The sequence below is a fragment of the Gobius niger genome, assembly GCF_951799975.1.
Source record: "Gobius niger genome assembly, chromosome: 5".
Classification (NCBI taxonomy): Eukaryota; Metazoa; Chordata; class Actinopteri; order Gobiiformes; family Gobiidae; genus Gobius; species Gobius niger.
The window spans coordinates 15,513,529-15,540,594 of NC_136856.1; the positions used below are offsets into that span (position 1 = coordinate 15,513,529).

A 27,066-nucleotide genomic window follows, 5' to 3' on the forward strand; every position below is an offset into this window, starting at 1 on the left:
GAAACACTGACATAAATTGTTGTGGTTTCTGCTGATTCTAGTTTAAATAGTGCACCTCCCCCTGGGTTTTGGAGTTTTCCCTCGCCGTGCTGGCCTGATAAACCACACCCATCTCTTTCTGCGCGAAAGAAGGTGGGTCTGGCCACACACAGTAAACAAGTTGCTGATTGGCGGCTAAGGACGAACCAATCACGACCATCACAGAGAAATGACAAGGTTACGTCACTCGCTGCACTACTATGTTGTTAGTTCAATTAACATTAACATTAGCCAAACTAATCATGGATGAAGTAGTCGAGGATTTTGCCTCGCGTTCTCCGCGTGAGTTTATATTCACTTCATATTTTTTTATTTGGACTACGGCTGTTGTCACGTTCGCTAATTACTAATTGGTTTATTTCACTGACAATCTGTGCGCGTTAGGCCTGCTGCCCGCCCGTTCAAACTGCTCCAATTGCTCCGTGACCAGACTCCCTGCGTGGAATGGACAGGGAAGAGTATGGCAGAGCCAGACAACTAAGAACCGGTTGACACTCACGCAGCCCCTCATCACCTGCTGCTGACATATAATTGGACATTATGTTTATGTTTGCCTGGATACTTCACTTGCCTGGACTTTACATCGTTTATACTCACTACTGCCACCACAGGTCTTAGTCGTAACTGCAGCTTCTATATTAAGCTCGTGCATGACTTTTTGAGTGACAGTGCAGGATTTTAGAAGCAGTTGTGGTGAAAAGGTCTGGGCTCATTCTACAGGACATGGCTAGAACATGTAGGGGGGAGGAAAATACATAATTTTAACATTTTTAAACTCCATATAGTCCCTTTAATGTTGATTGACTAATTGCATAATACACACTATTGTACAACGAAGAAGTTTTATGATTGGAAATACCTCAACAATTTTCACCTGTCATGGGATCATTAGTGTCCCATAGCAGTGGTTCTAATTGGACTCATTTTCAACCTATAAAGCCAAGTTGTGACCTAATATAGATATTCACTTCAACTCGACCCTGTCACAGTAATATCACATCACCAAATGTTCTTACAACATTTTAGAGATTGACCATCAGGCATCAAAAACGATGAAATGAATAATCTGCATTCATATTTGAGAAAGGCTCGGCTCGTCCACTGAAAATGATCCCACCAGTTGAGAATCACCATCATCAAGTGCAATTATTTTGTGCTCAAGAACCCGCTCCATTTGTCGAACTGTTCACATGCGTCTGTGACTGGATCAGAGTGTGTGATGTCTGGACCTAGTGATCTCAGCATTCGTCCAAAAGGTAGTGCGGCACACTTTCCCAGGGTGTCCCAACGAAGCTGTCCACATACCACAACCAGACTAAAAGACATAGCACGGTCATACAGTGTCATCACATAATCCAGTTAGGCAGCAGAATCTTAGTTGTGGCAGAGTGATTGATATTTTCACAGTGTCCATGGGCCTTTTCCAACCAAATGCTTCCACAGCTGATCCGGCTAATTAGCTTCTGCTGAATGGTTATTGCCCCAGTCACAATCAGGTGCCATGAGCAAAAATACTACACTGGCAACACTGGTGGCTTGGCAAAAAGCGGTGTAATTTTTATTCAATTTACTGCCTTCGGGGCTGGGACACTTTGCATATTTCCATTTTTATTTCACCCTGTGTGCTTCATTGGGTTGCAGCCTCTCATTCACGAGACACCAAAGTTATGAGATTTTGCCAAACTCTGAGAAAGCAAGTTCACATCAATTCCACTCAATGTTTCATAAACCAAATCCATACTTCTGAAATGGGCTGGGCCAGCTTTTTATCCAAATTGAAGCTAAGGTGAGGGGATGAAATGCTCTGAAACTTCTCCACTGCTGTCATTGTTAGGCATTGTCGCGGCAGCCACCTGAGTGTTGCATAATTCATAGACAGCACCGGGACCCATCACCGTAATAAGCCTCAGTGACAAGAATACACAGCTCCAGCAGCAAATAACACCAACAGCCATTCTTTACACTGTATGTGTTTGCTTTGACGTTGAGGAATAGTCTTTATCGCGGACACTCGCTCAGCCATCTGTCAAATGAGTTTTACATTTTCAGATTTTGTTATTTGATGATACAGTTATTAACATTTATGTAAAATTACATCTGGGTACTGTCGGAGGATAAAAGGAGAATGGATGGAGGTGGGCAGTCACCCAAAAAAACGCTAATATACTTGTCACTGGAAATTGAAGTAGAAATGGACAATGCAAAAACTTTCTACTGAGATTGCAATATTTTAGGCACATTTCCCAAACAGATGATGCACGTGCAGCATGATGATTTGTTAAGGATTACGTCTTTACATTAATCTTATAGCGCTAAGTAATTTAAGTTGAAGACAAACTATGTTTGTGAATAATGTCACACCCTTTTTTTGTAAAATATATGATTTTATATTTTATATATTTGAGCTGACAGAAGAGAATCCAATGCTTGTGACAGAAATTAAACACTAAAAACAGTGGTCTTCAGTGTGGAGCTCATGACCCCTAAGATGGAGGTACAGCCCTTGTATCAGATATTTAATGATCATTTCTTTAATTTTCACCTTAAACAATGTATTATCATATACAATGCTGAATGAATGTTTGGTGTGCCCAGGACGCAGTCTGTGGGTCTTGGCAGATCCCTATAATATGTCAAATAAATGCCACCTTTTGAAGTAAACATATAGTTTGTGTCACAATTGTAAATAATGACTTGGGCGACACACAGTGTCTATCTGTCATTCATTAATGATGGACCTACTGTACGTATACCCTCTACTATACCCTCTAGGATGAACCATTCTGCGTGACCCTAAAACCCTTGCAAAATGTAAAGAGGCTCCCAAAGTTGGAGATCTTGTGCCAGCCCGAGGGCTTGAACTACTTTTTGAAACAAACTGTTTTGTGTCTCATAAGGGTAAAAATAAATAAGACTGAAAAGTGTTAATTGGTTCTATTCTCGGCCTTTTGTGGCTGGAGATCTTTGTCTCTGTCTCACAATAGCAGAGAAAGCTCGTTATTGCTTTTTCTAAATTTGCTGCATATGGACATTTTTATGTTTTGAAAGTAAGAAAGGTACCGTGTCACCTGCTTTGGATGACTTGTGTCGTGCTATACAAATAAACTTCCATTCAATTCCAAGAAAAGAAATGAAAGAGCCATATGGATTATATTGAATATTCCTAATTTAGTCATTCAATTGAAAACTTCAATTGTTTAAAATCTGTAACTAAATCATTACCCGCTCATGTGGGATAAGGTCAGATCCTGTTTTGAAGTTTGAACTAGTGTAAATTAACACACAACCTCTTTACAATTGTAATGAACCTGTCTAATGAAGCGGCATTAAGGAAAGGTCATAGTTTTAACTGCTCACGTCTCACCTTCGCTGAACAAAGATGTACTGGCTGCATCTCAGGCAGGGGGCAAATAAAGAGCACTGTTTTGTTAACTTGAATACGTTCATAAACCTCCATATCCACCTGGACAGTTGATGTGTTCTTTTGTCTCTGCTCTATATGTCTATACAAACTCCATCTGCTTGCTAATCAGAGCACACAGCGTCCCGCTATCCTCCCTCCACACACACAGCATTCTCCTTCACGGTAAAGGAAACTACCCACTCAATATTTTAGCCTCCACTGAAATTGTTACACCTCAACGTGCAACTACACATCCTGACTGTGGTGCTGTTGTTGCTGCACCTTTGTGCGGTTTAGGACTTCCACAGTTAAACAGTCACAGGGAGGGGATTTATCATGCACAATGCCCTTCCTGCTATATTCAGACATATTACATTGGCTGGATTGAGAGATGGACATGCCTTACCGAGGGGCAACAATAGAATGAGCCAGATTTGAAACTATGGTATGACACTCTGTAACCCTGCGTTTCTCAAGGGTGTTTGCCCAATGATGATTTTGTTAAAGCCACACTACGTAGCATTTCACTCAATGATTAGAATAAATTACAAGCAAGATATTTTTATTGTTGAAAAATACCTAAATAATGAACAAACAAACATGTGTGTTTGCTGTGAGCGGCTCATCTGTAACTTCACTGGGAGCTGGACGTCCCAGCTCGTCTCCATGGAGATGTTGACTAAAGGCAGCAAAAATATGAAATTCATTTAGGTTTGGTCCTCATCCAAATCCATTCTTTGATAACCCACTCCAAAAACAACATTTTGCGTCAAATTGGAGCATGTTGGAAAGAGTACAATCCAAAAGTTACATAGTGTGCCTTTAACTATTTTACATTGTGTCAGATCTAGATGTCATTTGTAGCTCGTACTTTCAGTGTCTTCATCGTAGAACTCCAGGGAATACAATCAGAGCAAATCACAGACAGAATATCTTAATCTAACTCTGTAGTTTTAGCATGCTTTAAAGCAGCACTAAGTAACGTGTTTAACTTAATAAATCATTTTCGTAGTCCCTGTAGGGGTAATACAAGTGTTTATGGGATGATTGGAGGGTCTTTCATCTCCCTCTCTCTGGCCAGAAAACCATGTTTGCAACTTGACTGCCACCGGACCGGACCAAGCAATACACACTAATGAAATCACGAAGAAGAAGCTAACATGCTAACGGGCAAAGCTAACTGCGGGCTAACGTCACTTTAAACAGTATTTACAGCCAAGTTTGAGTGAAAAAAAATATTTCCATTGTGTAATTGGATGTACAATATCCCTCTCTCCCTTCGCCTTTCCTGTCAGCGTAGTATTTACTCTCCAAGACAATTAATAAGTTCAAAAATCATAACTTGCTACAACACCTGCAGTCGCGCTTGTGGCCTCTAGGGGCAAGAGTTACTTAGTACTGCTTTAAATGCAGCTGTTTGGAAACTGCACTGTGATGTGTGCAGGGTGCAATGCTGTGCGATTAGGTCTTTCTTGTCAGCTCTGAAGCAGATTGAAATAACCAAAAAGGACCATCTGGCGAAATGGCTCTAAGTTTTTCAAGGTTTCAAAGTCAAAATGGGCAACAAGGTGTGTTGATGCGCTGCTTTGGTTTAAAGCCAGATTTCTACCTTGAATGCTGAAAAAAAGTGTTGAAGGCTAAGAACTTTTGAAAGTGTTGATTTTCCAGTGTTGCACTCATCATCTCCCAGTTCTCCCTGGAGCGCTGCATTTAAATATTGAACACAAAAAGAGATCAGAAAGACTGCCTCTGTGCACAAGATGGCTACAGCTCATCTTCAACTGTTCAATTTTCAGACAGCAACGCTATAAAAAAAAACCTCAAGGCTGTTTTTTAATTAGTATAGGTGAGGAGGATGCAGAACTAAAGCTAAAGAAAAGAATAACAACTCAACTTAAAAGCATTCATAATTAGCCCACCTGAACCAAGGACATTATGTCAAATATGTGTTATTTTTAATTTGCTGATGATGTAACTACACATTGTGAAAGATAATGAACCAAGGTTGAGATTATTTTATAGAAAAAAATCTTTAATGTTGCTTACAGGAAGAAGAACAGAAATGCAGCCGTGGAATGGATGGCGCAATTCAAATCCCAAATGTAAGTTCTGCATTGAATGAAATGCGAAAGACTAATAAAGTATTCAACACCTGTGATCGTGATTGTCCCCAGAAGACCTAAAAAATTGGATGAAACTTTGCTGGAGCGTTTATACTTGATTAGATATCAGTGGATTATAGCCTCCTGTTGCAGTATTATCTCCACCTGATTTGTACATCTGTGGATACTTCCTGCTGACTGAGCTGTTTCCATGGAGACCATCACCTTGATTAGAAAGTGGCTCAACTCTGTCAAATATTGAAATCTGGTCACGATATATGCAGTTTCTTTTATTTATTTCCCTTTTATTAATTCCCAAAATTGACGTATTTTGCACAAATGTCGTCTCATGCTTCTTGATGAAATGTACGTGCTGCATTTCAATAAAAATAAAAAGACACTATAAACTATTTTAACTGCTAAATGGATCAGGATTCCCGAGTGTGCAGGTGCAGAGTAAAAAAAAAATACAGAATTGATGCAGTAAAAGTACATGTATGGACAGGCGGGAAAATGTATTCCAACCACTCTGAAAATGGATCATGATTGGGGCTCAGACCCGGCGGAAGATTGCGTTAATGATATGGAATACATGGCGATGGTGGATGATAGACAGAATCTTCCCCCGGAGCCGGACACTGGTGGTGGGACGAGACCCGGGGTGGTCAGTTGACACGACGAGCAGAACCAAAGAGAGGCCAGGCGGAGGAGGGGCGGAGGAGGGGCGCAGCACGGCTGGCAAACGGCTGAGCGATTGCCTGATGGGTCAATCACTCGAGATGTGGCCATGATTGGATAATGACGGCTGCAGGTTGGTCTTCCAAGTTGAATTTGTGCTGAAGCTTCATTTGTAATGCACTTTCATATTAGTCAAGTCCCCTTTTATACTTTATACTTGGAGGTACGGCGTGAAGCCAAATGATCAAGCATTCACACGGTGTCACACTGCAGCATTTTCAGAACAAGTCTCTCTAAATAAACTTGTACATTCAAGAAGCTTAATGGAGCAAATTGTGGAAACGATTTGTATTCTTCTTTTTTGTGACCTACTTTTACAGTTTGTATTCTGAAATGTCACTGCGACATTTATTGCACAAACTAACTATTTGACTCAATGGGGGCAGTTTTAAAAAAAGCTGAATTTTAATCATGGTATCGCATTTCATTGTAATGGCCTTGGACTGTTCTCTGTATGTTTTACACCTCTGTTTGTATGGAAATACAGTATACATGCAGGTGATATAAGGCACTCCTCACTGACCCCTAGTGGGCAGGTAAATGGCAGCAGTCCTTTGAAAACAACAGAACAACAGATGCAGAAGTCCAAACCCCAAGCTGTGCCCCAGTTCCGGTTCACAGCAGATCTTCTGAAGTCTATTTTTTGAGACTAAAGGCGGACCCACTAGGCTTGGCCCATTTTGAAGATGAGACATAGTCTGGCACTGGGAGACTGTGGGCTTCAATCTGATGTGAGGATTACCAAGGAACTTCTGACCCCTGTGTTTTTACGAGAATATTCTCTTTTTTGCCGTTATCTATTGCCCCAGTGATGCTAAAAAATCATACTTTGAACAGAGCTCTTTTCCCCAACGCTCTGGAGCATACAGTGAGGCATCATCCACACTTTCCAGTCAGCAAACTGTACGCTAATGCAAGTGTATGGATGACTCTACCTTTCAACAAACTTTAAGGACTTTGTTCATAATGTTCTCATTTTGGTGTTCAGTCCCATTCCCTATAAAGAGAATCCTCATGTGTTTTCCTTTGAAACCATAAGATCATTAACCTTGCTCATACATAGAAAGTGCTTTGGAAATGTTCATCCATCCTATGCTATTTCTGCATTGTATAACTGTAGTGCTGGAGATCCCTATCATTAGAGCGTTCCAGTGTGGAAGAATGATGTGCTGTCTGCAGCTCCTGCAATTCATAACCACTGCTCCTCACCAGAAACACTTATAGCTGCTGTAATAAAACAGACAGAAATGTATGGCTATGCTTGATATTATGTATGTTGAGAAAACAATCCCATTTGTCAAAAACTCATCTTAAAACGTAGAAGACCAGGGTCAAAAGCTAAATTCCAAATATCGTAGTCTTTTCAGTACTAAGAAAGATCTGCTCTACCATAAAGGAAAACAAGCCTGAGTTTGATCAAAGCAGTCATTCCCCGTATAAAAGTATCTGTCAGAAAAGAAAAATGGTTTAATTTTAGAGTTAATTCCATTCATATTGAAACATATGTGCCTCTATTTAGAGAGTGGACCCCAAACTCTACATTTAAACCATCTATCTCAAAGAATAAAGTGAACACTGGCACAAAAGTCCTCAAATAGACTATAAACCTTTGTCAAGTCACTGTTTCATCATACAATGAAAGAAGGAGTGTGAAGACAATCCTCCAGTGTGGTGATGAATGCTGCTATTATTAACATAGATTGCATTCAGGTGGAGGGCAGACTCTAGAGGTGATCATTTCTTGCTAGATTAGCTACACAGACCTGCCAATCAACTGACAGCAGTTGGGCTTATGTAATTGAATCATGTCAACATTTTTTGACAATTTAGTTTGAAAAATATTTCACCATTATTTTTTGCCGACAGAGAAGACATTGAACTTTCTGACTTTCTTTTCTATGTGGATAGACTCAGAAATCTACCCACCCGGGGCCGGGTTGTGGAGGCAGTAGTCTGAGCAGAGGTGCCCAGAATTTCCCCTCCACTTCCTCCATGGCTATTCCCAGGCCAGTCGAGAGTCTCTGAGGTTTTCCAAGGCCTGCTCCCAGAAGGACATACCCACAATATTGCCCTGGGGAAGCTTTCCAAAAGCATTCACAATAGATGCCTGAGCCTCTTCCCTTGGCTCCTCTTGAGATGGAGGTGCAGAGGCTCTACTCCAAGCTCCCTCAACACTGTCTCTAATAGGGATTTTCCTAAGCACACAGTTCATCTCATTTTCAACATTATTTGCTATAATGTCAAGTTGAATGCAACCTATTGATGGCTGAGAGACATTTTCACATATTACTTTTCAAGAGGTGCGTAATTTTTATCGTCTTAAGAATTAAAAATTATTATAAATTATGTGACTTAATATATTAGGGGTGAGTTGAGAGATCCTGCTGGACTTGTTCCAGTTTCTACGGGGCATTTTCCTTTGGGTGTCATCATCTAAATTCCCTCCCTCCTTGCCTTCTGGAATAGACTTCTCCATTGCTTTTGAGAGGCCACTATCTCCCACACAGCTGTTCGTCCTCCGCTTTCGACTTTCAATCAGCTGTCTCTTTGATTTATTGCTTCCTGTTGTCACTGAAAATTTTTGGGTTTTCTGCAGGCCGTCCGCGGAGCTGCACTTTGAAGCCTCTGCTGCTTGTTGGCTGTGTTGGGGATTGGTAACCACAGGGCCTGTAGCTGTGAGGTCCAAAATAGTCCAGAGTCAGGAAACGAGTCTGGGGATGCAAAAAACAAAAGCGTTTTTTTCCCCCTTGAAGCGTGGGATGCTGCTGGGCAGGTAGTGGTCCAGTGAGAAGCGAAAATCATAGAGTAGAGGCTGTGACTAATGCTGTATCACGCATCGGCGTGACCGCACAGAAGAGAAGGTTATAACAGAAAACCGCTTCAGGATTAGATCCGTTCCCATTTGAGTGGCTGGAGGAGTGTCTGCGGAGTGTCCAGTTTAGTGACAGTGGGGTCAAGGCCAGGCTAAAGCCCCATCTCTATTCCCACAACTGTGTCCACTTCCTGTCCCAACATCTGGCAGAATGTGTGCTTCCCTAATTCACTCTGGGATTAATCATTTCAACACAAAGTACTACACATAACATGTCAAAGCTCCACTCAAGTCAAACATTTGTTTACGCTTCAACAAAACGTAAACATAACGAGTCCATGCATTTGGAAAATACTGAGTCGAACAAAGATCAGCATGTATTATACACATTATTTTGTAGACTGGTGCAGACTGCCGTTGTGTCCTTAGGCAAGACACGTCACCCTCCTAGCCTGTGTGAATGAGTGGCTGTTGGTGGTTGGAGGGGCTGATCATTATTCTATTGTGGGATTAATGCACTATTGTTTGAGCCTTTGTATAGTCTTAATTATGAAGACAGGCATCAAGTGACTTCAAAAGGCTGTTATGCAAAGACGCCTCAGGGCTACCTTTATGTTATGAATAGTGTAAGTATGTGAGCTCTTAAAAAATGTACTGCAATCACAACTCAGCCTCGTATGTGGTTGTGTCATATGCTCAGAACCTCCAGAATTCAATCACTGAGCCTGAACTACTGGAGGCCTATAATTAGGACGTCTAAATGGCGACACAGGTGCTCAGACTTTGGAAGTGAGCGTTTTGGTGCAATGAAACCTGGTTTTAGCCATAGGGTCTGATAAACCCAAGTGTAGTGCTCATTCTGCTGTCTGACTGACTCATTGTCGAAAAACAAAAAATGTAAGCGTTAAAGAGAATAGATGCAAGTTGGTCATTTTATGCTCACTACTGCCCCCTCAGGTCTTTCGCGTAGCTGCAGGTTCTATATTAAGCTCATGCATGACGGCACTTCGGACCTGAATTAACAGCTTTTTGAGTGACAGTGCAGGATTTTAGAGGCAGTTGTGGTGAACAGGTCTTAGCTCATTCAATGCATTAGGACATGGCTGTAACATTTTTAAACTCTGTATAGTCCCTTTAAGACTTGTTGCATTTTGCTAAAGGTTTTTGGAATTTTGTTGTAATCATAGTTGGTCTCTGTATTATTTGATTTGAACATCTGCAGACACAGATAAGGTTTATGATACAGAAAAAATGTACAAAAACTATCCACCAAACCTTTATGCTGATGGTTTTGGCCATGATGTGTAATTGTTACATCTGTCAATCAAATCTGCCTCCCCGCATTCTTAAATGCCTTATAGTTATTGTCAGTGTTGGGTTGTGACAGAATAGATGTATTGAGAATACATAAATACTCATTTTGAGTAACTGTATTCAGGTACAATAAGTTCATGGAGATAAGTAGTTATCTGAGGTTCGGGAGCAGGACCACACTTCACGCACGCCCCTTCCGGCTGCCGCCTTTTTAAGCCCCCCGTTTACTGACCTCGTCCTCTCGTTCGGGGTTTCCGGCCCCACCCTCCCACCCTTTTATTAATTCTCTTCTGCTTCTCCTACAGGTGTGGGGACGCGAGCCTGGGAGCTTACCTCATCGAATCCCCAGAATGGCTTATCTACTTTCATAAAAAAAACATTCATAAACATATTTTTTGTGCAAACCATCTGAGGTAGTGGTCCTTGTGAGTGAAATTACAGTTGGGCCAACAAGCGTAAGCACACACTGTATTTATAGATAAATATATTAATTAATTAATGAAATGATATAATTCATGTTTTTTATCATATATACCCCATATTGTGCATAAATATAACGCAGTATTCAGAATATAGTACTCTGATTGGACAAAGCAACGGGATATGTTACAAAATACATTTTTAGGCAAGTATTCAGTATTCTGTAACTAACTGCAATTTCAAAGTATTCTCCCCAACACTGGTTAATGTCCCCTTGAACCTCAATTCTTCTTTCTGTGTTTTTCTGATGAGAGGAAAAAGACATGTTCTGACTTCGATAGATGTTCAAATATCTCCGGAACAAAAGCCTGCTCTCGGCTGAAGTATCGGGAAGGCAAACTTTTTTGAGTTTATACCTGTGCTATTTTTAACACATGTTCTGCTTTGAAAGTGAATGTAGGTTAGGAACGGCTCCAGCTTGCATCCTAACCTTACATGCCTCCAAATTTCACTTTTGACGAGCGCAGCCCCTTCTTCACGCAGTCAGCTTTTATAAGAGCTTCTTGAGTGTGATGCAGACCGAGAGAAAACTCACAATTCCAATTCTGCTTATAACCTTTGTGATTATAAGTCTCTCTTCCATTTTGTAGAGCTGAGATGGAGAATTTGTGGAGTGATTGACAGAATAATGGTGTCTGTGGTCTCTGGATAGATGGTTTCTGTCATTATTTATTTTTATTGAGGTTTGTGATATAAACCTGCCTGTGCATGAACAGCAGGTCAGTGTCATAATGGAGCAGTGTGAAGAACACAGCAGTCTGAATGGCAAAGGTCAGATGTGTTTAGTAGCAAATGGAAGGGACAGAAAAACATATGGCCACCTACTGTATCAGGACATTATATCACAACTATTTTCAGCAGAAGTAGCTAATTCACATTCTCATGAAATTGTTTTCTTTCATGGCCTTTTCATTCCAAGATAATAGCTCATTGTATTGCAGACATATACCTGCCACTTCACCAAGAACCTCTCCAACCTTCCCCCGTAACTATCATGGATGTGTAGGGTCGAGTGGGTGAACTGTTTTGCCCAAGTATGCAATGGTATTGAGGATTTAGCCGTCAGCACTGCGTTTGTGGGAGAATGTCTACCTACCATCACAAACTCAATAGTAGGTGTAAAAAACAAAACAACTCTTAAAGTCAAGGTCCGAAGCCAAAGCACACAGAGTCAGTCATAAAAAGAATACGGGCTAAAAATTATGTAAATTATGTTTTGATGTTTGTGTAGTATCGTCTGTATATTAATTAAAACACTCATTTGCATATTGATTTAGCAAAGAGGTTCTTTGCCTGCCTGCTCATGATGATGCAATCTTTGTTCCTTTTGAATGGAGATCTGCACATCGTCTTTCCATACTTCAAATATTATATATGTATAATATATTATTGTCAGACTCTAAAATAGCCATAGAGATTGAAATATATATACATCAAATTACCGCATTGTCTGTTTATCTTTTTTATATATTTGTGGCCATACCGTCTTTGCTATGCCCAATCCCGTCAGACCTTGGAAGCTAAGCAGGGAAGGGCCTGGCAGGACTTGGATGGGAGACCATTTGGGAACACCAGGAAGCCTGGCGAATGTAGTGAGTGAGTGAGTGGTTGGTGGTGGTGGTTGATGTGCACAGACTGGTTGCCTCGCTTACCATCACCGAGTATAGAGTGAATGTATTATGTACAAAATTGTAAAGCGACTTTGAGCGTCTGGAAAAGCGCTATATAAGACTAATGCATTATTATCATTATTGTTATTTGACTGTATACACTATACTTTTTTTTTTTTAAGTTTTTGATAGTCATTGTAGATCAGGATGCCTGTACTTGCTATCTAACTGTTAGCACATTTCCTGTCTATTAGTGTTTCTTGAGAGCTGAATGTAAACAAGTGAATTTCTCCATTGTGAGATCAATAAAGCCTTATTTTATCTCTTCTCTCAAACTCTGAACATCAAAGCACTAAAGCAATTGAATGTTTCGTTTTTAAAAATGTTATAGTCATAGTCAATGTTATGTTCATAGTCAAGTCTGTAGCAGCCTACCTGGTGTTTATCCAATGTTTCCGTGTTGTTAATTTGGATCAAAGAAAAATGTTGTTAAAGTAAAAAAGAAAACGGCCTCTCTTTGCAATACAGCCACGTGATTGGCCCAAACCACCAGTGGATTTAAGCGCATCAGCTCGAGCCTTTCAAGACGGAAATCAGTGTTGAAGATGTTATATGTCTGTTGGAAACCTTGTGTCTTTACGGTCGTGTTTGATTGAAATCCTACTGGAATAATTGCAATAACTTCTGACGTGTGTGGAATAACCGCAAATACTCATCCTAAAATTTGAATACATGGAGATGTCGCACCATTTAAATGAACACCCAACAAAAATACCTTGTATTTGTGGCAGAGATGCCAAAAAGTGTATCCTTGAGAATTAGAAAGCAACTGATTCCCCCAACCAGACCCAATGGTAACAGAATTAAAGAAGAATCATCACCTGTTCAAATGTCCCTGTTTTTGCTCTGAGATGGGGTGTGTCCAGGAGTGGTTGGTTACAATATTGAACTGGGAAATAGTACCGGGTGAAAGCTGACTCTTACTCCTGGCACAACTTTAGGGCCATTTCAGGTTAAGCCAGTGGAAAGTCTAGCTCCTCCTGAGATGCTAAATAAATAAATAAATCAAATCAAATCAGTTCTTAAAGTCAAAACAACCTGGTACAGATGACAACCTGAAAACAATTTCCACGAAAAACACAGAAACATGAGATTTACACCAATGTTTTCCTTCACCATTTTGTGTCTGTTTTCTTGTACCTATACGGCTGCCCTTATGCCATCGGGGAAAAGAGCTCAATTTTGACTTTATTCCGCCAAAAATACCTACCTTGCCACAAAAGAAGCCATTTTGAACCCCCCCACCCGCCGCCTTCACTGTTCGGCACCAAACTAAAATTGGTTCCAAACAGGTTACCAAAATTCACCCAGATAGGCATATTTTCTTGAAAATGTAACGGTATATTCCTTAAAGAGATTCTCGGTGCCTTCCTGTCAATTCCAGGAATCTGTAGTGTGTGAAATGCACATTATGAAAGCCTTCATTGAGCTTCCATTGAAAAGCAAATCCAGGCATTGTTTGGCTCTCGCGGTGAATGGCTGGTGCAGGGACAAAGAATGGCAGATGTAATCTCAAGTGCCGGAGCATGCTCAGGTTATGAAATATGTGGCTGCTGCATAAAACTATCACTGATTCGAGAAGACAAACACCGCGGCCGTTGCACAGCGTTGTGGAATTACATCAGAGGTGCTGCGATTTTCCACCTCCATCGTGTCCATTCTGTTCTCGTATGTGCCTTTCTTTGTTTCCGAACGTTGTTTTAATGTGGCAAATCCGACTATTACTGCTCAGTATGCACTAGGTAGGACGGAGCGAAGGCAGGCAGATGAATAATCCTTGAAGCATGGATTTGAATCTGAAATGTTTAGATCAGAAAGTTTGTGTGAGAATCCTGATACTTAAGGTTGTGTGCTGTGAGGAACATAAGCAAACCGGATTTCTTATTTGATTTCTCACCCTGATTTTGATCATATTTTTCCTATAAAGGTCAAAAAGTAAAAATATTTATTGTTTTTTCTGAGGCCTGGACCTTGAACGCTTTGAAAATATGAGATGATTTTTGTATGATTATCAGATAGGCCCAACCCTTACACAAAGTTTTTACACTGTGAGTATGAGGCTTAATGGCATTTTATCACTGATCTAGAGCCTTTTTAAAATAATAAAGATTTGAACAAGGCTGCTGTCTCTGCGGCAGAATTTACTTTGGGTAATTCTAGTGTGCTGCTATTTTATTACCATATTATTCATAGAAATATTGTTTTATGGAGAAGATGTTGTTGTAATTCTCAGGCCACAGTGTGAAAACTAGACATGTGGTGGACTTTTAAGCACTCATTTGCATAATATGAAAAACACATTTCCTAACACCTTGTTTTTTTTACACTAAGTTTGAAGCGTATCTATAAAAACCTCCCGCGTCCGAGTAATTACTCCTACCCCTCGCTTGTTTACATGCGAGGGGATGTGAGAGCTCCCACAACACAAAAGGAGAACAACACCGTGCACTGCCGCAGGACTTCAAGGGCCGCAGTCAAGAAGTCAGAGTCGGGATTCTCGACCCAAGTTGGGCCTGAGGGCTTTACATATTTCCCCCGTGTCTGGGAGCTTCGGTTTCCCTCATCAATCTAAAACATGCGCAATGGGTATAATTCACATACTCTGACTGCTACAGTGTGTGCAGGTACTGTGCCTGGTTTGTGTAGGGAAATGGGCCCACCCCTTAATGTTGGGCAAACTGTTGAGGAGGGATTCGGCTAATGTGCATGTTTTGGGAACTGGGGCACCTGGAAGAAGCCCACACAGACACAGAAAGATCCATAAAGTCTCGGAAATCAAACCCAGGACCTTCCCATTTTGATACAACAACGTAATCTCGTTCTTCCATACTGAGGTATGTCCTTACCCGAGCTTAGACGAGTTGATACGTACCTGTCTGGTCGTTGTGTGTGCGCTCAGTCACGCACAACGACCAAAGTTTCCCCTATTAAAAGCAGTACAAAGTAACTTATTTACCTTAACAAATCCTTTTCGTAGTCCCTCTGGGGGTAATTCAAGTGTTAATGGGATGACTGGAGGGTCTTCCATCTACCCCTGGTGTCTTGCAATACACACTAATGGAATCACGAAGAAGAAGCTAACAGGCTAACGGGCAAAGCTAGCTGTGGGCTAGCACCACTTAAACAGTATTTACAGCCAAGTTTGAGTGATTCTTTTTTAATCTCCATTGTATAATTGGATGAACAGTACCCCTCTCTCCCTTTGTCTTTTCTGTCAGCGTAGTATTTACTCTCACGGACAATGAATGACCTGGCCTCTAGGGTCAAGAGTTACTTAGTTCTGCTTTACGTGAAAAGTTACACGATCCAAGTCTAGTTACACAAAATTAAACATGTCGATTTTCTAAGCGGATGAAAAGTGGCACTATATTGTAAGGCGTATTAATAACTTTACTGCGTGGACGTCAAGGTGCTTCTATGGTATTATTACGCCTTACAATATAGTACCCCTTTTTATCCGCTTAGAAAATCGACATATACTTGACTATACTTGGATCGTGTAACTACTCACGTAACTGTATTTGAATAGGGAAAATGTGGAACAGCTTGGTAGCTTCTAACTTCACCCCAGTTTGGAGCTCTAGGAATAAAATGCTAACAACATCTTTGGTCTATTTGCGTGACTGAGTGCGCGCACAAAGACCAGTACGGTGGCCATTCCTTCAACTAATCTCAACTTTGATGCAACACATTTTTAAAACCTGCTCTTGGCTCTCCCCTCCCTGGATGGAGGATTAAAATGCAGCTAAATTAGACAGGTGACCAGACTTAACTTAAAGGTCAGAGCAAAGCTGCGTTTGACCTTTGTCGGGCAGATCGTCCCAGACAAAATCTGTTCAATAAAAAAATGAAAAAAGAAAAAAAATTGAAAATCACTGAGTATAAATACCAAATGTCTGACCCCACTATAAATCATTTAAGACTTGCCAAATCATTAACCATGATTAAATGTCAGAATGTCATTTGGTATCTACAATGGGGCAACAGGCTTAGAATAATTCCCCTCCTTTTCATTGTAAAACTATGGCCGGTAATTTCACTGCAAGCATTAAATTTCAGCTGATCCCCAAGACACCAGAACTCATGATGGTCAGTGATGGTGAACGCTGCAATATTTTAAGAATTGCCTGAAGACACTAAAGCACCACCATTGGCTTCCTGATTTAGACAAATTCGCAGCACACGTCCGCATTTTCTCGGGATTGAAGCTCGCCTCGACGCATTCGCCTATATACAACCCTTATCTTGTTAGGGACAATTGAAAAAGCAATTACCTGCTGTGGCTGCATTGTGCCTGACAACAAGGTGATGAGCCAGAGGACAATAAAGAACTGCTCACTTCATCTTGTGCTACTCAGAAGGCCATCTTGAAACATTTATAACCACATCTTCCACTGTTTCTGGGAATGGGTTCTTGCCCTAAGCGGCGCTGACAGCACACTCGGACCCAATTCATGTTGAAAGACCAGGAAGAGACGGCATTTAACATCTAATGACAAGTGCTTCTCAGGGTTTTGGGGAGAAAGTAAAATGAAGCTCTGGAATATACTGCTGTGTTGACTGAGCTGGGTTTGGACATAAACATGATATGCACATGATGCAATCAGTGTTGCTTTTAAGTGCAGATCTGAGCAATCATCTGCCTACATGTTTAAAATATTCCAGTTTGTTGTCAGACTAAGTAAAAAATACCCTAAAGATTAAAAAAATAAAAAATATATATACACAGTAATATAAATATACTCTTTGAGACGGTTGTGTTTCTCTAGTTTCTCATGTTCTTTTCTCTGATGGTAAGTTTAATGTGTACTTTATTGTACCCGTACGGAAATTTGTCCTTTGCATTGCATTTGACCCATCCTTCGTTGGAGGATTTACCTATTGTATATGTTAGACACATGGAGAACATTCAAACTCCGCACAGAAAGGGCCCCAATCCCTGGGGATCGAAACCCGGGACGAGAGCCGCCTTAACCAATGGGCTAGCAGGGGCTGGAGCCCAGGGGCCAACCATAGTCAAGGGCCTATCAGAATTAAGGGAAAAAAAGAAAAGATGATTTGTTGATTTTAATTTCAATCACTTCACTTTGCAGCATGACTAACCGTATGTGATGATTATGCCTGGAGTAGGAGTAGGCCCGCCCCACCTGGCCCAGAGGGAAACATGTAGGAGTAGCAGGGGTAGGGTTTTTGTGGGATTTAGGTTAGGGTTTGCGCTGCGGGGGGGGGGGCACGAGCACTAACCGCTGACCTTAGGGTTTCCAGTCCATGCTCTAGACATGCTTTCCCTGCCAGCATCTTAAACTCTATAGATACATATTAGGCTAAGGAACTGTACATGGTGGAGCTTAGACTTAGCCCAGACCCAGACCGAACTAATTCAATATGAAACAACCAAATAGAGATGACAACTTGAAAACTATTTCTATGAGGGAATTCTCCTGTATGGCTGATCACAGGTTAGTAAAATGATCAAGCGAGATATATACAATATGTCTAAATGTTTCTGTTAGTCTGTTTTTAGCCTGTAGTGAATTTCCTAGATTTCACTCTGTAGAGCCATTTCCTACACAACCTCTGATGTTTATCCAAGCCTGGAACATGACTGAAAGATGAAACAGACACTGTAACTACACATCGAAATCCGAAATGCGACCATCCCATGTGACTTTTGAAGTGAGCGCTTCCTCTTTGACACAACAATAACAAGTGCGACCTGCCTCAACACAGAACATTTGATTCAAAAGTAACAGAGACACTTGGGCTAATTAAAAGCATTGTGCGGCATTCTGCTGCAACGGAGCGGCTGATTAGAACGATAATTGAATCGGGAAGTGCGATTTGCCAAGGGAGGTGTCATTTTGTGAGATTCTAATTAGCCAGCTATGCGTGGCTATATCATCAGGAGGAAATGATATGTAAATAACGTATTTTCTGCTATGTGATGCTCAGGAGGAATTCAGTTCGATGAGCAATGCCTGTAAAAGTTTTCGTGAGGTGTGGAAAGTTCAGTAATGGGCACAACAGAGCTTTATCTCCTCTACTATTGCAAGATTGGACCAAGTTTTGATATTGCAAATACTGCCTTTACTTTCTGATAAAAAAAAACTATTCTACTTTTGCACAGCACTATGTAAACATTTCACAAATTTAAGTCATAGCTTTGAAAATAAGATTGCATTGGATTTCATTTATGAGACCGATTTCAACATTTTTGAAGAAAGTGTTTCTCTCAAAAAAATCTCCACTTTATATTTTGCTCTTGAATACAGCTGAAGTGAAATGAAAATATAAAATACAACTGTCTCCACCTTCACTCTCTTTCCCTTGATTATATTTTAACACATCTCTCATGAATATTGCTCAACTTTTTGGGTTAGAAATTCCTTTTAAGATGACGGCTTTCATGAAAAAAGGTGATTATCTTTGGCCGGCTGCCAGTGTGGAGCAGTAGACGTGTTTTGAAGACATTCCTAAGGGGATATAAATACTGTATTTATCCCAAGCTGCCACATGGACAGACAATGGGGTAAAGTTTGGTCAACATCATAGACTTTTCCCTAGAGGCCCCAATAGCACAAGATATTTGGAATTCCATCAATGCTCTAGGTCCAGTACATCCTGTGTTTTGTCATAACAGTTTGACATCCATGCTACTTCTCCGTCTAAAATAAAAATTTAGTTTCTTTACATTGCTGTGAAATACTGAGTCCTATCCTTGCCAGAACACGTTTTCATGCCATAATAAGTGCTGCTGTTATGTATCATGTAAAAGATAGAGGGAAAAAGAGAGAAAAATACGTTATTGCTGTTTGTATTATTGCAATATTAGCTGCTGCAAAATCACAAAAAGCAACAGAGGTTTTCCATCCGACTGACATTTACTTATTCTTTTTTAAAACACACAATACACAGCTTTAAAACAAATGGTAACAAGGTAACTCAAAATAGTGATAAAGTGTTGTTGTGGTAAGTTTTGCATGTTTGTTTCCATTTAAATTTAGTTTTGGTGCTATTACGAAATGTTTTAATCCTTTTCTGACAATTTAAAAAAAGCATCAATTACTAAAAATGCAAACAATTTCTATTTTGGATGCAATAGGCTCGATTGTACTGTCGTCGTGAAATGTCCAAATCCAGAGGCTGCTTTGCTGGATAATGCAGCCCACAGCTTCTCTCAAAACAGGGACGTTTGGAAGCCTGGCTATTTGGCCTTATCTCAACAATTACATGCAAGAGGGGCTCCACCTGCAATAACGGCAAAGAGAAATGGTGTTTTGGAAATAGAGGCAGTGGGACAGTGGCAATTTCATGCCATGACGCAAAATATACATGATCCAATTGAAGGACAGATTGAAGGCAATATCTGGGACACACAAACGGCACGGACACACGCGGCGTGTTGTGAGGGATAAACTGAAATCCAACATTTTTTCTGATACCACGTAGATGTTGCGCACAAGCCCTGGACATCGTTCCACAGAGGGCTGGTGATGGAGCGGAGGGGGAGTGAGATTATGCTCTTATGTAAGTTTGGGTGTTCACTGATAAGGACTGCGCTGCTGCTGATTTTATTTTGTATGTGTTTTTCTTCTTACAGGTGCCACTACTGTTGAAAATATTCATAAATTATATTTTACAAAAAATAGGAGGATTGGGCATTAATTTACAATAGAATTTTGCTTATTTTAACATTAGTTTGAGAAGCACTGTTGTTACAAAACATACCAGGACTAATCCAGGTCTTAGCACTAAACAGAATTGTAACGCATTCAATTTGAAAACCAGTCATTTAGTCTTTATAAGCCAATATTAGACTTGTTCTGCTCAGGTGTAATGGAACTGCAGTAGCACAGTTAAAGTGCCTGCAGCGTGTTTTGGCTCCCTTTTTCTGCTTGTGCATGTCTGTCAGTCAGATTAGATACAGCCACATCTAGTCTTAACCAAATATATGCTCTTGGTGGCTGCATCTTTCACTGGAGAGAACCGCAAAGATGATTCACATGAGTTATTTCCAAGTGCAAGTTCTCAGACTCAGACTGCCATTTGCAAAGTCACAGTGACCTATATAACACAATTCAGTCGAAGAGGATGTCGTTTTGTTGTGCAAAATGCAAGCATTTCCCAAATGTTACTCACCTCCACGTTTATTCATTTAGACATTTAAATCTTTACAACACTAGATAATAATATTTGATACATTTAGATGACTTGGGAACGGGGGCGTCACAGTGGATGAGCAGTTGTGATACATATTCCCAGGGTTATGATATGACAAGCGTTCCAGTCTTGCCTCGCTGTGACCTATTTTCGCTCTCACCTGTTTATGTGCGTTTAGTTCTGCAGATAATTTTCTTGAACGCTTTCCTAAAATCCCTGTTGAAAATTGTGTAAATGATAGGGTTCACTGAGCTGTTGCAGTAGCCAATCCAAAAGAAGAGGTTGAAAAGTGCACCAGGTATGTGGCAGCTGTCTCTGCAGATGGCATGCAGGCTGTAAGTGAAGAAAAACGGGAACCAGCACAGCACGAACACCCCCATGACCACGGCCAGCACAAAGGTGAAGCGCTTCTCCCGCATCTGTGCCACTTTGGTCTTGTTCGCAGCAGCAAGTTGCTGCCTCAGAACTGGGGGCTTCTGTTGCTCAGGGTACATCTGCGAGGCCCGAGATGACGCCCACGACAGGCGGCAGTTCTGGGGAGGGCAACAGTTTGCGCCCTCCACCTTCCTCCGTTTTGTGAAGCGGTTGCTGCGAGGTTTAGTGTCCGACTGAGAGCAGCTCTCCTCCAGGTCAATGTCATCCAGTTCCCCGCGTTTCTGCTGATGACTGCCGGAGCTTTGGCTGCTTGGACTTTCAGTCTCAAAACGGTCTTTATTTGTGACAAAACATGTTTCTGACTGAGAAGGTTGCCTCTCCAGACCGTTTTTAGCCACAAACACAGTGGATGAGCGCTGTTTTGCCACTTTGTAGATTTTACAGTAAACTAGAATCATGATGAGTCCCGGAGCAAAGAATGACACGAGGCATGAGGAGAGGATGTACCAGGTCTCATCGTTGAGCAGGCACTCGCGCTCATCATGTTTGGTCATGAGGAGAGGAGGGAAGGAGATGACCGCGGATATGAGCCAAACTACTGCGATCATGGATTTGATGCGCTTCGGCGTGCGCTTCAAGTTATAACTGACCGCCTTTGTAACAGACCAGTAGCGGTCCAGACTTATGGCACAAAGATGCACAATTGACGAAGTACAGAACAACACGTCTAATGCCAGGTAAAATGCGCACCAAGTGCTTCCAAAGTACCAGTAGCCCATGACTTCATTGGCCAGGGAAAACGGGATGACCAGTGTGGCCACGAGGATGTCCGCTGAAGCCAAAGACACTAGAAAGAGGTTCTGTGGTGCGCGCAGAGCCCGACTCGTGAGCACCGCTACTATCACCAACACGTTGCCCACAATTGTGAGCAATATGATTGCCGTGACAACACAGATGATGAGCGCGGCCACCACCTCCGTGTGCGGGAATGCGAGCGGTGCGTCCGTGCTGTTCTCATCGCTTGACACGTTCTCAAGCACCACAGTTCCTTCGGTCACTTCCATTCTGTCTTGAAAGTGTTCATGTTCGTCATTTTGCCTCTTTTCTTTACGCTTGATCTTAATCTCAGCAGCGGATTGTGCGTTGGGTTGTTGGCTGATATTACGCACAGCGCTTCTACCTGATAAACAGGAGGCCACACGTTGGCATTTCGATACAAGTTCATCAAACAGTTTGTATTAAGTATTCCAATGTAGTACGCGGTCACCAGAGTCCATAGCTCAGAGGAAGAAGTCTGGGAGACGCTCCCTCTCCATGCGTAAAGCCAGAGTGTTGGTGCAGCGCAGAGGCTGTAATGCGCGGAGCCGCCGAGTTCTCATTGAGGACTGAGGTGACATCACTCCCAGAACCAGCCCCTCTCCAAAGTTACAGAGAGAGGGAGAGAGAGAGGGAGAGAGAGAGAGAGAGGGAGAGAGAGAGAGAGAGAGAGAGAGAGAGAGAGAGAGAGAGAGAGAGAGAGAGGGGGGGGGGGGGGGGGGGGGGGGGGGGGCTTTGCGCAGCCGGATTCGAAAGTTCTTTGAAAACAACTTTTTGTCTATTTTTTTGCCTTTGGGTTTGGTTTACTTCATCTCTCACAACATTGTTGTGTCCTCCTAACTTTTCTGAACATGCAGCAGCCTGCAGAAAGAGAAATAGCAGTATCAGCTTAAAAAAAAACACACACCATATTATTACCAAAACCGTAAAATGTATCTGTTCAGAGTCCCACTTTTTGTGTAAAGCATCATATTTTTATAAGTCATCCAACCATCGATTCTTCCTCTTTATTCAGGGCTGGGTTGTGGAGACAGAAGTCTGAGCAGAAATACCCAGACTTCCCTATCCACTCACATCTCCTCCAGCTGTTCTGGGGGTTCCCGAGGCGACACCAGGCCATCTCAGAGACAGAGTCCCTCTGGTGTGTCCTGGGTTTCCACAAGGCCTCCTCCCAATAGGACAAGCCTGGAACATCTCCCGAGGGAGGTGAGCTGGAGGCATCTGAGACAGATGCCCGAGGCACCTCAGATGCTCTTTTAGACGTAAAGGAGCTCCTCCTTAGTGAGTGAGCTCCTCACCTTATCTCGAAGGGTGCGCCCATCACAGTGCAAAGGAAAATCCTTTCAACCGCTTTTATCTGCGATCTTGTCTTTTCGGTCATTATCTCATGACCATAGGTGAGGGTGGGAAGGTAGATCGATTGGTAAATCAAAACTTTGTCTTTCGACTCAACTCCTTCTTCACCACAACAGTCCGATACAGCGACCACATCACTGCAGATGCTATACCAAGCTGTGTGTCAATCTCACTCTCCATCTGTTCCTCACTCGTGAACAAGACTCCTCGACTTGAGGCAAGGACTCTCCACCAACCCGTAGAGGGCAAGCTGTTTCAGCACAATTTAGGGCAATTCATTTAGCAGAGCAAGTTAAAGTGCAGCAGAGCCAATGTTTCACATTGATTTATGGTTGCTCCTTGGGCATATTTTGGTGTACTATTATTTACATTTTCAGTGATGTGGTGGCTAACTGGTTAACTATACAAAGTATTTTAATACTTCAAAATGAGAGTGCACTGCACAACACTTCAACTAGCCACCATGACAGGATCTGCTATGCGAGTTCTGTCCTCCCAGAGTCTCAGGTAAACTTTAGCTGCGTGACACTAGCTGCATCTGAGACACATGGCTTTCATGTGATTGGTTGTGCACCACCCTGCCACTGAGGGACTGACCCTCACATACCCACAGCGCCCCCTTGTATCATAGCACACAGCTATTACAGGAGACTAGCTCACAAATCAAGTCCAACCGGTTTTGATATGTGGACTAACTAATCAGTTACATTTTTGTATGTGACATTTCAATAAAATGTTAACATTAATAACAACATAAGTTATACTCTTCAATTGAGCATGTCTAAGTTTCCACTTTGCCTGCAGTGCCAGTGTGATGTGAGGGGTGCACTGAATCTAGAGCTCGGTAACTCTCTCTCTCTCGCTGTTTCTTGTGAGAGGTCCCAGGCTGCTCCTCCTCTTCTCCCACCCGCTGAGCTGACAGTGTCATCATCCACAGAACATCTTGCAAGCCATATCAACTCTTGACTTTTTACACAAGTTTCTGCTTTTTAAGTGTGATCAGGGATTATGCAATAAGATGGACATAGCAACAAATAATTGGGGTAAGAATATGACCTAAATATTTGCATATTTGTTTAGAGCTATTTTTACACCAGTGTTGGTTCAGACGATAGTGTATAAGCCGAAATTTCCACTTGGGATGATCTCCTAAATATGATGAAAGACTGCTTATATTAGCGTTCTGTCTTTTCACTTATTGATTACTACAGTCTGTAGTAGTGATCAATAAGTGCTGGACTCATGAACTGGGTCCAACAGGAAAAAACATCTGTCGTATATAATATATATATATATATTAAAAAAAAACTCTTCCTCACCCTCCGCGGGCGGTCTCTTTTTCCTCCAAGCTCGGGTCCTCTACCGTCGGCCTGGGAGCTTGAGGGTTCTGCGCAGTATCTTTGCTGTTCCTAGAACTGCACTTTTCTGGACCGAGATGTCTGATGTATTTCCTGAGATCTGCTGGAGCCACTCCTCCAGTTTGGGGGTCACTGCCCCGAGTGCCCCAACGACCACGGGCACCACTGATGCCTTCACCCTCCAGGTTTTCTCCAGCTCTTCTCTGAGCCCCTGGTATTTCTCTAGTTTCTCGTGTTCCTTTTTCCTGATGATGAAGTCGCTTGGTATTGCTATGTCGACCACAATGGCTTTCCTCTGCTCTTTGTCCACCACCACAATGTCCGGTTGGTTCGCCATTACCATTTTGTCCGTCTGTATCTGGAAGTCCCACAGGATCTTGGCCCGGTCATTCTCTACCACCTTTGGAGGTGTTACCCACTTTGACCTTGGGGTTTCCTGCCCATACTCTGCGCAGATGTTCCTGTACACTATACCAGCCACTTGGTTATGGCGCTCCATGTAAGCTTTCCCTGCAGCATCTTACACCCTGCAGTTATGTGCTGGATTATCTCATTGGCCTCTTTGCACAGTCTACACCTGGGGTCTTGTCTGGTGTGGTAGATCTGGGCCTCTATTGCTCTGGTGCTCAAGGCCTGCTCCTGTGCAGCCATGATGAGTGCCTCTGTGCTGTCCTTTAGTCCTGCTCTGTCTAGCCATTGGTAGGATTTCTGTATATCAGCCACTTCAGTTATGTTTCGGTGGTACATGCCGTGTAGGGGCTTGTCCTCCCATGACGGGACCTCCAGCACCTCATCTTCTGTTCCCCATTGTCTGAGACATTCACTGAGCACGTCATCTGTTGGATATAATAATAATATATATATATTATTCGCTGAACGACTGGTGTACTGTGCAAGAAAATTAGCATCTTTTTATATATTGCTTGTGTCAATAAGCTTACGTGTTCAACTACCACTGCGCGATGCCACATAATCCCTTTAATTTAATCCCAGAAAACTATATTCACCTAAATACTGCAGAATCCTCAATCTAATTGTCTAAACATGGTAATAAGCACCTCCACTCTTTAGCTAGTATAACATCTTTCCATCTGAAGTTGACACGTGTCATTCAAGAGCCTCTAATAAAGAGGAGGCTCGACACCCTGCAGGGGATGCACTCCAAACTTTCCAGCAGTGGCCAATTAAGAGACTCAGAGCTAAAACCCATTGACACAATGTGCATCGATGTTTGCTAAATCTGTCATATCTGTAATAGCTTTTTGTGAAAATTCTCAAATTGTGTGCACATTTTGACACACTCAGCGAGAAAATATTCAGCTTTCATTGGCTCAATTTGTTCCCTAAACCCACTAAAGACACACTAATGCTATTTACTGTAAACACAGAGTATTATGATGATAACGATCTCTTTGTCCAGTCTAGTATGTCTACCAAAACACTGTGCAATACTTTTGTGGATTCAAAATCCACAGACAAGATGCGGGGGACAAAACACAACACAGTCAGAATTTGACGACTCAGAAGAAAAGGAGCTGGTTCACTCCGAACCGACTGGTCCCAGAATAAAGCAGATCTTTATTCGGGTCAGCTGAGATCCCAAACACTCAAACCATGGTTTGTAAACCATCTTTACTAATAATATTAATTATGAAATACTGTATACAGTTTTATGTACATTGTTTTGCTCTATATGTCTAAAAGTGTTACATTTGTCCATGTGTGTCTTGACTCTTGATGATGTCATTTTTAAAATGATCTGAAATCATTTGTGACTTGATTGATTAGTTTAGCAATAAGACAATTTCAGTAAATATAAATATAAATAAAACATAAGCCAAACGGATCATAAAAAGAACTGTAATACAAATTATAATACAATGTACGCTCCACTCACAGATGACCTCAAGGCGTCAGCAAGGTGCTACGGTAAGTGAACAGTTTGTTATTAGACAGTGATCGCTCCAGGTCCTGTTATGTAACTGGTAGCAAACAAGATGTGACCAGTTTTCAACCAACACAAGTGTCAGAGGCATCCACAAAAATACATGTTTCTTGTCAGACCTCATATTACACTGACTTTAGACACATGTGGCCATGTTTTATAGTGAATCATCATTACAAAATGCATTGCACGGTGGCTGAGCGTTTTCGGGTTTGATTCCTGGACCGTGTTTGCATGTTCTCCCTGTGTCTGGATGAGTTCCCTCCATGTGCTCCAGTTTCCCTCATCAACCAAAAACATCCACAATAGGTGAATCCTCAGACCAGGTGACTCTGACCATGAGCCTTGCTCAACATCTGTTCATGGGTCCCCAGTCCCCAGTCCCCAGTCTCTGCTCTGCAGTCCCAATGCTCCTGACAGGTTGCCACACAGCGGCTTCAAAGGATGGGTCAAATGCAGAGGACAAATTTCCCTACGGGGACAATAATGTGTTGAACC

At 41.9% G+C, this 27,066-nt stretch overlaps 1 protein-coding gene across 1 annotated transcript; it reads right to left on the minus strand.

The window, feature by feature from the left end:
* Positions 1-20,665: 20,665 nt before the first annotated feature.
* On the minus strand, positions 20,666-22,483 carry adra2db (adrenergic, alpha-2D-, receptor b). The gene has a single exon (XM_079556462.1). The coding sequence runs from the start codon at positions 22,155-22,157 to the stop codon at positions 20,883-20,885; it is 1,275 nt and encodes a 424-aa protein (XP_079412588.1). The 5' UTR covers positions 22,158-22,483; the 3' UTR covers positions 20,666-20,882.
* Between the last annotated feature and the right edge of the window lie 4,583 nt (positions 22,484-27,066).

Excerpts from the sequence above, each read along its gene's own strand:
- adra2db (XM_079556462.1), bottom strand. The coding sequence starts at position 22,157 with ATGGAAGTGACCGAAGGAACTGTGGTGCTTGAGAACGTGTCAAGCGAT.